Source organism: Diplotaxodon limnothrissa, linkage group LG17 (assembly GCF_057381915.1).
Source record: "Diplotaxodon limnothrissa isolate DT_005_m linkage group LG17, D_limnothrissa_male_GT1.1, whole genome shotgun sequence".
NCBI lineage: Eukaryota > Metazoa > Chordata > Actinopteri > Cichliformes > Cichlidae > Diplotaxodon > Diplotaxodon limnothrissa.
In genome coordinates this window covers 23925574-23938535 of record NC_140612.1, presented here as the reverse complement: position 1 = coordinate 23938535, position 12962 = coordinate 23925574, and the positions used below count along the sequence as shown (strand labels likewise).

The window sequence follows — 12962 nt, the reverse complement described above, 5'->3', positions numbered from 1 at the left end:
TAAGCCTCTGTTTGGTGGTGTGCATACGTTATCTGATGCATCAGCTCCTGTATCTGCTCCAGCTTCACCGTGGCGGCGTTGCTCTCCAAGATGTCTCTGACAGCCTTGGAGTTTCTCTCGAGACTTCCAATCAACTCTTTGTACGGCGCCGTCACTCCGACAGTCTGCAGCTCGTTCACTTTGGCCTCCAGTCGGCGAGTTTGGTTGGTCAGCTCCTCGACCACGGTGTCCCAAGCCGCAAAGCACTTGTGGCAGGGTTTGCAGTCAGGGAACTCACCGTGGTAACCCCTAGCACACTCGTTGCACCGGGGGCCCGCCACGCCCTCCACACAGGTACACTGCCCTGTGGCACGATGACACTGCTCACTGGAGATCCCCCGGTGGTCGCAGTCACAAGCTAGAAACACACACAGGAAGGTGGAGACGCCAACTAAAAAAACGACTCCCAAGGGTGAAACAACCCAAATGTTTAATTAATAACAGTTTTTTGTTGTTTGTGTTTGTATATCAAGTTTTATATTCTGTATTTGTTGTAGTTTTAATGCAGTACTGAAGCAGATTTAATGCGATAGGGACTTAAATAAAGGTAAAAACATAGCAGTGTTTCTTTCTGCACTGTTCCTGCTGGTGTTAAAGGGCGAGAGGCAGGGCAGACTCAAATCATGTCACCAATCTGTTGCAGTTAACCAATGGCAGTTAACCTTACATAGAGAAACCGATGCAGACACGAGGAGGACGCAACCTTCCCAGGACCTTCTTGCTGAGTGTTTAGAACTAACCTTCAACTTTAAGTTTTATAATGTCAGAACAATAAAAACAGTAAAAACATGTAAGTTACGCGCAGCCCTCATAATCCAAAAAAAACATCTTCAAGTTTTTGTCTCCTTGGGAAGTAAGTCACTTAAAGTTTATTTAACCTCAAATGGTTTCAGTAAATAAACTTGGACATGAATATGACCTCGAAGGTCAGGTTTCGGTCGCTCCATGGGGGGAAAAAAAGGAATATCACGTGTCAGAAAGAAGGAAAAAACAGTCTGACAGATATTCCCCATCAGTGTTCCTGTACTTAGAACATAGAGAACATATCAAATGTCTAAACTGAGACATTTGATTATTTCATGAAACATTTGATGGCAGTATGTCTCAGAGAAAAAGGGAGCAAAAAAAAATGCTTGAGGAGCATTTTTGCAACCAATTCACTTTAAAAAGAACTAGTGCTGTCAGCGTTAATCTCCTTAATCTTGCCGTGCAGCCCCACGCACGAGGCGATCCGCGCTAACTCGCTAACGGACATTTGCCGCGTTAATGCGGTTATGCCGTTACCATAATTTTAATGAGATTAACGCTGACAAAAAAGAACATCTTAGAGACAGACAGAGGTTCACCAATCTGCAAAAAAACTGTCTACAAATTGTCCGACAATTTTACAATAACATTCCTCAAGGTAAAATCATGACGACTTTGAATATCTTGTCATCTACAGTTTATGTCATAACAACATCAGAAGATTTAAAAAATCAGGAGAAATCTCTGTGCCCAAGAGACAAGACCAAAAATCACTGGATTGTGGTGTTCAGGCCCTCAGACAGCACTGCATTAAAAAACAGACATGATTCTGTCATTACTGAGATCACTGCATGAGCACAGTTCTCTGTGCCATCTATAAATCCAGCCTCTGTGATGCAAAGAAGAAGCCACATGTGCGCATGATCCAGAAACACCGCTGTCTTCTCTGAGTAAAAGTGGAAAGCTGAGGTCAGACGAACTGAAATTTTAAATTCTTTCTTGGAAAACATGGACCCCGCATCCTCTAGACTAAAGAGGAGAGGGATCATACAGCTTGATATCAATGCTCAGTTTGAAGTCTGGAATTTGTAATCAAGAAAAAAAAACTAAGAAGAAGACTGAGGACTGCTGAGCAGCTGGAATCCTCCCTCAGATGAGAACTGCTGGTTTGCTCAGTTCCCAGACGTTTGTGGACTGTTGTAAAAAGAAGAGGGGATGCTTTGAAATTGTACATTTTTTCAGTTTAAACATGTGGTATGTTTTTCAATATTCTACTGTGTATAAATGAGATTTTCTGGTTTTTATTTTTATTTTATGCAGTGAGCGTCCAAACCTTTTGGGGTTATATTTGTGTGATTTATGCAACAGAAGGTGAGGCTCTGGTTTAATGAGGTTGAATTGTTACATCTTTCTGCAGAAACACAGTCATGGATGAATGTAAATGGTGATTATTGGTTACTAATTGAGAAAAGCTACACTACTATTATATTAAAAAGACATTTTAACCGCTGACACTTGTAAATCTGAGGCGTTTTTTTTTATCTGCATACAACATATACATATAACACTCCTCACTGAGGAGGCCACAGTGTTCCTGTAAATTGGTGCATTATTTCATCATCTGTGCAGAAAGGAGGTGAAGTCCAGCTGCTTTCAAGGCTTAAAAGACCATCAGAGAATTCAATGGGAATATTTCATATTCCTGTTTCCTCTGTGTGTTTGTCCGTGGCGAAAATGGGAAGCCTGGGAATTCTGGAGAACATCTGTTTCTCATGAGAAGAGGTCATTCCCAGATCCAGCTGCCCCTGCTGCTCTCTCTTTCTCTGAGGGTGAGCCAGCTACTGTGGGACACTTTACTGCAGATCGACTCTTCAGCAGTTTGTTTCGCAGACAATAAAAATTTTCAGGATCCAAAAACAAAGCTGAGCGCCAACCCGGCTGACTGAGTGCTACCGACACGTAACTGCTGTCGGAGTAAGCCGAATCATCTGGAAACCATTTCAAAGCTATCGCTGCTGGTCTCCCACTGAGTCACAAGAATAACATCCTGTGAGAACATGAATACTAAGATCCAACCACAAGGACACATCAGGAAGTATTAGAATAGTGATGGTTTAGCTCCAACGTGCTGAAATAGAAGTGAGGGTATTGCTGGTGCTCAGCGTAAGACTGAAGGTCTGCAGTGTGAAGACAATACTGATAAAAATAAAAACAAGGCCACAGTGGCATGTCCTTCTTAACTCCTTCCCTATTCAGGGTCTCACAGGGGCTGGAGCCTCATTAAGTTTCCCTTTCTGTGGCGCAGAAGGCAAAAAGGCTGCTAGAAAGTTATATAAGCTTGTGAGATGTTTAGAGCTACAAAAACTTCACAAAAGGCAAAGGAAAAATAAGCACCGTACCATCAGACCGTACGTACCACCTGGGGGCGGCAAAAACAAGCTGATATGATGAATTTCGGAGTAGTTTCTAGACTAGATGCTGCTTCAGGGTGCCGCTAACCTCTGAATATTTGTCTGCTTCACCATGAAATACTTCATTGTGTTCATCGGGTAGTTTTTTACTGCACTTGTGTCCCACACAGGTTTACTTGAAACAAACTCCAGAATCTTTGGAAGAATCTGTTTTTCACAGCTCAGTCTTGAGCTCAGTCTCAACACATTAAACCACTTTTAAAAAACGATTTCTTCCTGCTTGCTTTCACGACTAATTGAGCAGGGTAGCCTGCCGTTTATCTTACTCACTTTGTTTTTATTTGATCTTAACATATATTCATTGTTGATTTAGTGACTGTATATCATATATATATTTTGTATAATCCCTACAGCACTTTGGTCCACTGAGGGTGTTTTTCTTTTTAATGGGCTTTAGAAACAAACGTTTTTGACACAAGTTCATCTAAGTTGCACAGGCAGGTTTTTGAAGTTGGAGCCCTTTGATCTGTCCATGTCCCAGGCTATTTTACCCAACCAACACAGCCCCATATCTGCAATCCTGTCTCCAAATTACCCCCACTTCCAAGAATTCTTGAGAAAGTGGTTATAAAGCAGCTCGTAGAGGTAATGAAAGACAACAACCTCTCTGGCAGTACAGAAACCGCTTTACTTTGGCTTCAATTTCAGGTAATCTTACTGTTCTTATTTTAACTGGTGAAGTCAGAGAGGAAAGACTGACATGGTTCGGACATGTGCAGAGGAGGGATAGTAGACATATTGGTGCTGCCAGGGAGGAGGAAATGAGCCTCAGAGGAGATTCATGAATGTGGTGAAGGTTGGTGTGACAGAAGGAGATGGTAGAAACAGGGTGAGATGGAGGAAGGTGATCCACCATGGTGACCTCTAAAGTAAGGAGGAGCAGAAACAGGAGGATAAAGCTTTTACTAGGCCTTACTACAGCATTTGATAGTTGACCGTAGCATTTCCCTCAAGAGACTTAGGAATGAGGCTGACCAAAGCAGAAAGGCACTCAAATGGGTCTCATCCTACTTCTACTTCACCTGTAGAGTATTCAGAGTCACTGCGGTCAACTTTATTTCATCAGCTGATCTAATAAGATGTGGAGTCCCACAGGGCTCGGTTCTTGGACCTACTTGTTTAGTTTCCATCTGTTGTTAGTTGATATTATGCCTGTTAAATGTCTCGTTCAGGAAAAGCACATAAAAACAGAGCCTCTCCATTCTTCCCACGTTGCCATTAAAAACAAGAGGACTTCCAATTTCTTACAACTGATAAAATGTGTCTTTATTGTTCCTGATCATATTTCTAATAGTGCCGCTGTCCATCTTAAACAACTAAAAACCGACCACCAGCAAGCTACTCAACACCTGAGCATTACTTTGAACATGTCAGTGTCTACCAGCAGTCAAAAGACTTTTACACTGAATTTTAGTTAATACAGTCAAGTTTTTCTTTTAAAAAACGAGACATAGTTTCTACATTTTCCCTGTAATTTACTGAAATATCCTTTTACATTTTACAATGGGCTCTTTACGTTTGTATAAAATTCTGAGTAAAGAAATATGTTGGTGGGTCAGACTCACTAAGTAACCGGGATTATTTTAGTAGTAATTAATTTCTCCTGTGCTCAGTTTGTCTCACCTGTTACCCTGTTAGTATTCTTGCTATATGCATCCACCCCCCTGTTTCCCACAGCCAGCTGCCAGATAGTCTTGTTCTCACTGACATGAAACTTTCCAGGGATATCCCAGAGTTCCTGATGGTTTCTTGTTTGCATTTTTCTGTCATGTTTAAAGTAGTTCACCGAGTTCTTTCTTGTATACTCCCTGGCAGACTGGCTGACCTTCAAATGTTTGACTCTCTGGTCCTGCATTTGGGTGGTGGTGATATCTTACCATAACATTTGACCTCTGGATTCCCCCAGAAGAGCTCTTTGCACTCCCGGCACATCCGGCCACCAAAACCGGGCTTGCACATGCATTGTCCTGTAACCTGCAGGCAGCGCAAAAAACACAGCGATCAGGTCAGAGCGTTCAATAAACTTCAAAGCTCTTCTCTCCGATGCAGACACAATAAAGCTTTGAAGTTTGGCAGAATTTGTTCCTGCCAGGAAAGAAAATTCCTGTGTCATTCCACAGTGTATTCCGAGACTTCCTTCCTCTGATGGAATGAAGCCAGTAAACACAGAAAGCTGAAAGTTTCGTGTGAGTGAGTGTCATCAGTTCTTTACATGTGAGAGGAGAGAAGCAGGTCCTAAACAGCTGGAGTCCATATACAGTATCAAAAACTACTTGAAGTTGTTGGGATGGTCACACCCTACGGTGTGGGGGTTTGGGAAAACCAATCCCCAACACTATGTAAGAGAAAGTTTGGAAACAGCAGCTCATAGATGGACAGGATTTTGTGGTTCATTTCAGATCGTGTTCAGAGAGAGTTAACTGGAGTAGCTGCTGAGACGATGGTGCGGGGGTTTCATTACTTAATTAACTGGAGTTTAGATTTTTTGTTCTCCTGAAATGTCAATACTGTCCTTGGATACATATCCACATGTTTCTGTCCACACTGTTTGCTCCGGTTCTTTTCCCAACTGTTACTATAAATACCCATTCGTATATCTTTATACATACATCCAGCCTGGCAGATACAGGAAAAATCTGAGCAGGGAAACCATTCATCTGGCATTGACCTGCTTGGTATGGATAATCCTACCAGAAATAAAAATTTCTAGTGGTATTTGTGCTCCAGGTGGCTCACACCAAGCAACTGAGCACAAGTTTTAGATTTCATCACCTAAAATGTCTCTAAAAGTTAAAAGGCTTACCCAAAAGTTACTGCATGATAGTGTTAAAGGACAAAATATGGTTATAAACACAGTCTGCCTCACCTCATTGCAGGAGGATTTGAACGAGTGGACAGGATCGCAGTCGCAGCGCTGGCAGCCCGTCCCGCTGGTGAGGTTCCACGTATCTGGAGCGCAGCGGTCGCAGTGCTGACCGACCACGTTGGGCTGGCAGGGACACTGGCCACTGCGCTGGTCGCACTGACAGTCATCGGGGGACGAACAGGCATAAGGAATCGTCCCTACTGAATAACACGTGCACTCTGCGGAGTGAAGAAAGAAAGAAACAAGAAAGATGCACCGCAGAATTATGGGAAATTTACTGGCTAGATGGATATTTGAGATCTGTCTATGTTTGTTAACATAGACTAGCTGCTTTTACAGCAAGAAATCAGCAAGTGTTTGTAGTCAAGTCGCCAACTTTAAAATTACAAGTGACCAAAGCAATCATGAGGAGGATTTGGTGCAGCACCTTCTTTGTCCAATATCCAATTCGCTATTTTGGATGTGACGAATTCTCAAGCAATGCTCGCAATATGTCACACAAGAAACCACAACAGACTCCAATTTTAAAACGTCCACCTTTACATTTTGACATAAATTCTCTGGTAAATTGAACTTCTGCGGATTTAACTATTCCAACAGTCTGGGTCCAGTTTAGCTGCTTTTGACTGCTCCTTTGTCACAGGGGGTTGCTACCTGATCCAACCACAAAGGGGATTTGAGGCTCTGGCTAGAATCAAATCAGCAACCTTCTCGTTACCAAGTAAATATGCTAACCACTCTACCATTAGGTCCAAATGTATTCATGATGATCACTTTTGGATACACAAAAAGAAGATGGCAACGATCCAAATGCTAAACTCAGAAAAAAGGTCGTCCACAATCCAATGGCAGACACTACTTTGACTGTGTCTATCTTTTAAATACAGTCTATAGCACAGGTGTCGAACTCCAAGCCTCGAGGGCCGGTGTCCTGCAGGTTTTAGATGTGTCCTTGATCCAACACAGCTGATTTAAATGGCTAAATTACCTCCTCAACATTTCTCAAAGTTCTCCAGAAGCCTGGTCATGAACTAATCATTTGATTCAGGTGTGTTGACCCAGGGTGATATCTAAAACCTGCAGGACACCGGCCCTCGAGGCCTGGAGTTCAACGCCCCTGGTCTATAGCTGGCGCTGAGCTTACATGAAGTGGGGGACAACATTTTTTCGTCCCAAATGGTCAGACTAACTTAGATAAAGTAAAAGCTAACGGCCATACGGTACCCAAATTAGGACGACATCTTGCCAATTTACTGATACAACTACTACAAAAGTCAGAGGTCACTGTAATCACATGCACCAAGACTGGGAGGATGTGTACTGGCCTCCTTCTGGCTGTGGCTACAATTATTTAGCAGGAAAGTGAAACCGGCATTACACACAGGAAGCACTAACAAATATATTTTTGGATAACAATAAATATGATGAATCATGTTCAGCTGTACTCACTCCTGCAGCTCTGTGTGGTAGCATTGCCATAGTAACCCAGTTTGCAGTGCTGGCACCCGTCGCCCTGGGTGTGGTACAGGCATTTGAGACAGGCGCCGGTGCGAGCATCGCAGGAGTCCAGGTCGTGCATGTCGATGTTGTTGTTGCACTGGCAGGGCATGCAGCGCCCACCGGGCACCAGAGGATTCCCAAAGTAACCCGGGGCACACTCGTCGCACCTGACACCTGGAAGGGATGCAGGAGACAAGTCAGCTGGTATGGTATCGTACATGAGACCTCAAGTTTGTTGCTTTTCTTTTCCTCTTGAATCTAAAGATTGAGGTCTGGCACGCTAATTACAGACTACTGAAGTGTGTTTGTACTTGTGATGAGCGTGTGACGTGAAGACATGTTGACAAAAACTGCACCTGAGCCCCGCTTACATAAAAACAAATCTGTGAAGTGTTGTGTTTACATGCCTTTGTATCCGCGGCCACACACACACACCAGCTGATTGGTATTAGGCAGAAGGTAACAGCTGTCCGCAAACTGGCGTCTGCTGCGTGGCCCATCAGGACACATACAAGGGCGACAGTATCCGCCTGAACCCAGCTCTGGGTCACCATGGTAACCGCTCAAACACCTGGTAGCAGAAGAAAAGGTGTTAATGGATCCTTCAGTTTAGATCTGGAAGGAAAAGGTTAGTAAAAATCAACTGTTTCTGAGAGACACCTGAGTACTGAAGAAATGTCTGCCCAAACTGCAACGTCCCATATAGCTGCATTCATATAATTTTGCCTTAAAATTACATCGGATAGACTCAGTTCAACACAGGAGAGAAGGAGCTGGGTTTGGATGGGTTGCAAAGCGGCTTGCAGATCCACAACTCCAGCACTGTGCAGTTTTCCTCAGACAACTTAATAATAATAATAATAATAATAATAATAATAATAATAATAATCTTTATAAGCCTCTTTCTGCTGCTCAAAAACTAAATAAATAATATAAAATAAAAATGTTGCCATCCATAACTGAACATTTTGATTTATTAACTAGAAATTTCAGGATTTCTTTATTTTCAGGTCATTTTCTCAGAAGTTTGAGTTAATAGGCCAAATTCTTGAGATAACAACCTGAAACTTTAAATTATGAACGGCAAAAAAAGGAAATGGAAGTTTTATTTGAAGTGTCTTCATCACTAGCAGTGTTACGCAAGAAAAAAACCCAAATGAAACGTTTATTCTTTTATTTTCAACCCTGTAATGCCAAGTGTGTCATATTTGATGCGTAAGATTTTGTGAGTTTTTTAAGATTTCTGCATGATTGGAGTGTTTTTTTCCCTAAAAAAACGGAATAAAATGCACAATTAACTTTTCTAAGCAATGAAACTGCACAAGAATATATAAATTTCATTTCTAGAAAATAGTCTCTGTAAGAAGGTTCAATAAACACTCACTAATAACAGTGTTTATAACCCATAAACACGGTCAAATTGAATTTTCTGGTAATTCTTTAATGGTTCAGGGTTTACAGGGATAAATGACAGAAAACTGAATTAACTGAGGAAGTCAGGTTTTTTGTCCTGTTCTTTTTGTAACTGATGCTTGTGCTTATTGTTCTCATCTTTAATTCAAATTTGACAAATACTGTGGGCTAAGAAATGCTATCTTCTGCTGTCCTTATATGTTGCCACCTTTTTTTTTTAGACATCTACACTCCTTTCCACACATTGGGGTTTAATGGTTAAATCTCCCTTTTTCCTTGACCAAGGAAATGAGTTTTGAGGCCCTTGAAAAGCTATTATACTAATTCTTTTATGTTGAATCTCTATAATATCTGTCTCTACCTCACTAGTATTAGCAGATTTAAGCTACCACCACTGCATCTACATTCACATCCTCACCTCTCGCAGTGGTGTCCGGTGGTGAAGTCTCTGCAGCCCTGACACTCTCCAGTCTGAGGGTGGCAGTACTCGCTGTGGCCGTTACACTGGCACGGTCGGCAATGAGGGAAGCCCCAGAAGCCCGGCAGGCAGTGTGAACACTGGCGACCCGTGGCCCCTGAAACACACTCGCAGTGGCCGGTGGCCTCGTGGCACAAGGGGCTGACAGAGCCCAGAGGGTCACAGTTACAAGCTGTGGGGGTGAAGGGATTAGGATTAAAGAAAACATTTAAACTGAAGATGAACACGTCGGCATTGAACTTCAGCTGCACTCACGTCTGCAGCCGGCGGGGCCGAACAGGAAGGTAGCCGGGGCGCAACGGTCGCAGTTCCTGCCTGCGATGTTGTGTCGGCACTGGCACTGACCGCCACTGGGGTCACACAGGGAGCTGAGTGAACCCTGAGGGTCACACTGGCAAGCTGAGGGATGAGATTGGAGGGGAAAGGTGATGAGAGTGGAAGCAGGAACAATTTTTAACATCTTCAGATTCTGAAGATGAAGATGAACTACACACCCATGGCTCCTTTGTGCAGCAAGGCAGAGGCACTGAAGATGTACTGTTTACAGATGTCGGTCATGGGGCTCTTTATGATGCTCTGGCTGTTCTCCAGACATCGATAGCGCTGGAACGTATCCCATGCTTGCTCTCCCACGTCTCCGTGGAACATTTCTAGCTCTCTGACACGGGGCATCAGCACCACCTTTAAAAACAGAGAAGAGCGTAAGGAGCTACTGAGGGCCACTATGGACCAACAGTTGGAGCTTTCACTGGCTTGGAAGGACATGAAATGTTCCTAAAGCAACTGCTTTAGAAAATGAGTGTCCGTGGTCTTAAGTTTTTACATTTCAAGAGAGCCGTACGATCTGAGCAGGACAGGTCCTGGAGTACAGGCAGGACCTGTCTGAACAGGTGTGTGTTTGTGTGCAAAGCCACATACCGAATCGATGAGTGTGTACGGGTTCTGGACGGTGCTGACTGACGAGTAGAGAGGCAGATTGAGTTGGATCGTGTAGTTCAGCCCTTTCTCAAAACACACCGGCCTCACCAGCAACACATGTCTGAAACACACACACAGAGTTAGTTTATGTGTCTGTGTGAGCATGTTCAGTGTACAGTAAATGAATGTTTTACCTGGATCCAGGTGGAAGAGAGATCGACTGCTGGTCTCCGCTCTGGAAAGAGTTACTGCAGTGACTGGAGTAGTTTGGAGGGTTGAAGACGGGGCGCTGCACTTGGATGTTCACCTCCTCCCATTGCTCCGGTAGCTGTCGACAAACAAACATACATGTGGTATTCCTTCATCGTTCCTCCGTCTTTGTTTCTGTTTGAGTGTATTTATTCAAATAAACTGTCCATAGGCTACCCTGTGTCACATGTTTCATGAAAAAGAGATAGTTGGCATTCAGGCAAAGTTTTTCCCAATCTTCTGTCCAACTTTGGTGAATGAATTATTGCCCTAGTTTCTTGTTCTTAGCTAACAGGAGAGGTACCCGGTGTGGTCTTCTGCTGCTGTAGTATTCAGACATGCTCTTCTGCATACTTTGGTTGTAACGAGTGTTTTTTTTAAGTTACTGTTGCCTTCGACTTGAAACAGTCTGGCAATCCTCCTCTGAGAACTGCCGCTCACTGGATGTTTCCTCTTACTCGGACCGTTCTCTGTAAACTCTAGAGATGGCTGTGCAGTGTACTGCTGATCTCAGTAGATCGACAGTTTGTGAAATACTCTGAGAAGCTCGTCTGGCACCAACAACCATGTCATGTTGAAAGTAACTTAAATTTGAGCTTCAGCAGGTCATCTCGAGCACATGCCTGAATGCACTGAGTTGCTGCCATGTGATTGGCTGATTAGATATTTCTCTAAACAATGGTATTCCAGTTGGCAAACAGCTGTCACATACTTCATATTTATCAACACTTATTGATGAACTAGATAACTCAGGGTTTATGTAGAGAATATTTTCATTTAATTAATGACGGAAAGGACAGGAGATTGACGTTTGCACGAGTTTTCTGCCTGTTTGTCTGCCTGCTCAAAAGATTACGCAAAAATATTCGACCAAACTTTAGGAAAATGTTCAGTAAAGAAAGAAACCATAAAAAGTTAGTGACAAAGGTTCTTTCAAAACGCCATGGAGCAATAACCGACTCTGAAATATGCAAATCATTTGTGTTACCTGTGGCTCATAGCGTATAAGGATGTCATAGTCCATGGACTCGGGAATATTGTCGATGCTGAACTCTAGATAGGTTCCTTCTGGCACATTAACGAAGCCCATACCAGTCCACGTAGGACTCCGACCTTCAGGATAGGGCCGAGGTACCAGCGTCACGCCCTGATGGGGAAACAAACGTTCACAAATCTGGAGGGAAAAAAAAGCACCACAAGCCGATGTGAACACACTCACAGGGCCGCGCTTGGCGTCCTCTGCCTCGTATATGTAGTGATCCAGAGCCATGAAGTAGTAGCCGGACTCGACCTGATCGCAGCGGCGCCCGAACATGTGCTCCCTGCACACACACTGTCCTGTGTGAGGATCGCAGCTGTGGAGAGATGGCAGGTCGGAAAAAGAAAGACAAAGTTTTACACATCCACATGCTTAAACTATTTTTTTCCTTGTTTATAATTTAATGAAAATGGTGAGATCTTCCATTAATTTCATTGCTTCCTGTTAGACATCTTTCTTCTTTAGAGGCAAAACAGCTGCACATCTTTCTGCAGGAGCTGTTCTATTTAATGGTCAATGGTAATCTCTTCTTGCCTCCATGTACAATTGTAAAATGTATTTTAATAAAAAATAACTAATATAGAAACATGCATCTGTCTAGCATAGACCTTCACTTTGGTTAAGAAGTGGCCTGAGTCACATGCAAACAGAAACTTCTGGAGGTGAAAATATGCAACCATAAACTGCAGTTCCTAACCTGGCCACTTGAGGCTGTCTTAAAAAACAAGCCAATCCCAAAGACACAAAACGCTTTACTTTACAGCAGTGAAAAAGCCTGTTTGCAGACTTATATGAAAACTGCTTTATTGGACATTTTTCCAAAAATTAAGGGTCATTTTATGCTCAAAACATTTTTGTGATGAAGGAAACATTTGGTCAGCTGGCATGAAATGACCCACTTACCTGTCATATTACTAAAACTAAACACAGATGTTTTTAATATCATTAATTACACCTACTCATTGTTGACAGCCCCGCCCTGGTCACAGTCACATGGTCTGCAGCCATCCATGTCATTGGACAGACCCCAATGCTGTGGCTGTAAAAGCAGAAAGCAGATGTTTATGAGTAATAAGCGCACTAAGGCAGAGAGGAAGGTATCCAGAGTGAGCGTGGATCCGTACCCGACACTGATCACAGTTGTGTCCTTCGACGAGGTGTTTGCAGAAGCAGCGTCCTGTGTCTGAATCACACGGCTTTCCTCCTGGCAGCATTCCCAGCGGATTACAGGTACAAGCTGCC

The 12962-nt window shown here is 43.1% G+C and overlaps 1 protein-coding gene across 2 annotated transcripts in view; it reads right to left on the bottom strand.

Annotated features, from left to right (window-relative positions):
• The window catches only part of lamb1b (laminin, beta 1b), a 30863-nt gene that overhangs the window by 4204 nt on the left and 13697 nt on the right, over positions 1-12962 (bottom strand). For both annotated transcript variants that reach the window (XM_085376713.1, XM_085376714.1), the window contains 14 exons: positions 12845-12957; positions 12680-12759; positions 11901-12036; positions 11670-11828; positions 10627-10760; positions 10433-10553; positions 10009-10195; positions 9770-9913; positions 9455-9686; positions 8031-8194; positions 7573-7797; positions 6124-6341; positions 5135-5231; positions 28-397 (listed from right to left, as the gene is read on the bottom strand). In XM_085376713.1, the coding sequence (XP_085232839.1) occupies positions 28-397; positions 5135-5231; positions 6124-6341; positions 7573-7797; positions 8031-8194; positions 9455-9686; positions 9770-9913; positions 10009-10195; positions 10433-10553; positions 10627-10760; positions 11670-11828; positions 11901-12036; positions 12680-12759; positions 12845-12957 (2380 nt within the window). The remainder of the gene's footprint in view (positions 1-27; positions 398-5134; positions 5232-6123; positions 6342-7572; positions 7798-8030; positions 8195-9454; positions 9687-9769; positions 9914-10008; positions 10196-10432; positions 10554-10626; positions 10761-11669; positions 11829-11900; positions 12037-12679; positions 12760-12844; positions 12958-12962) is intronic.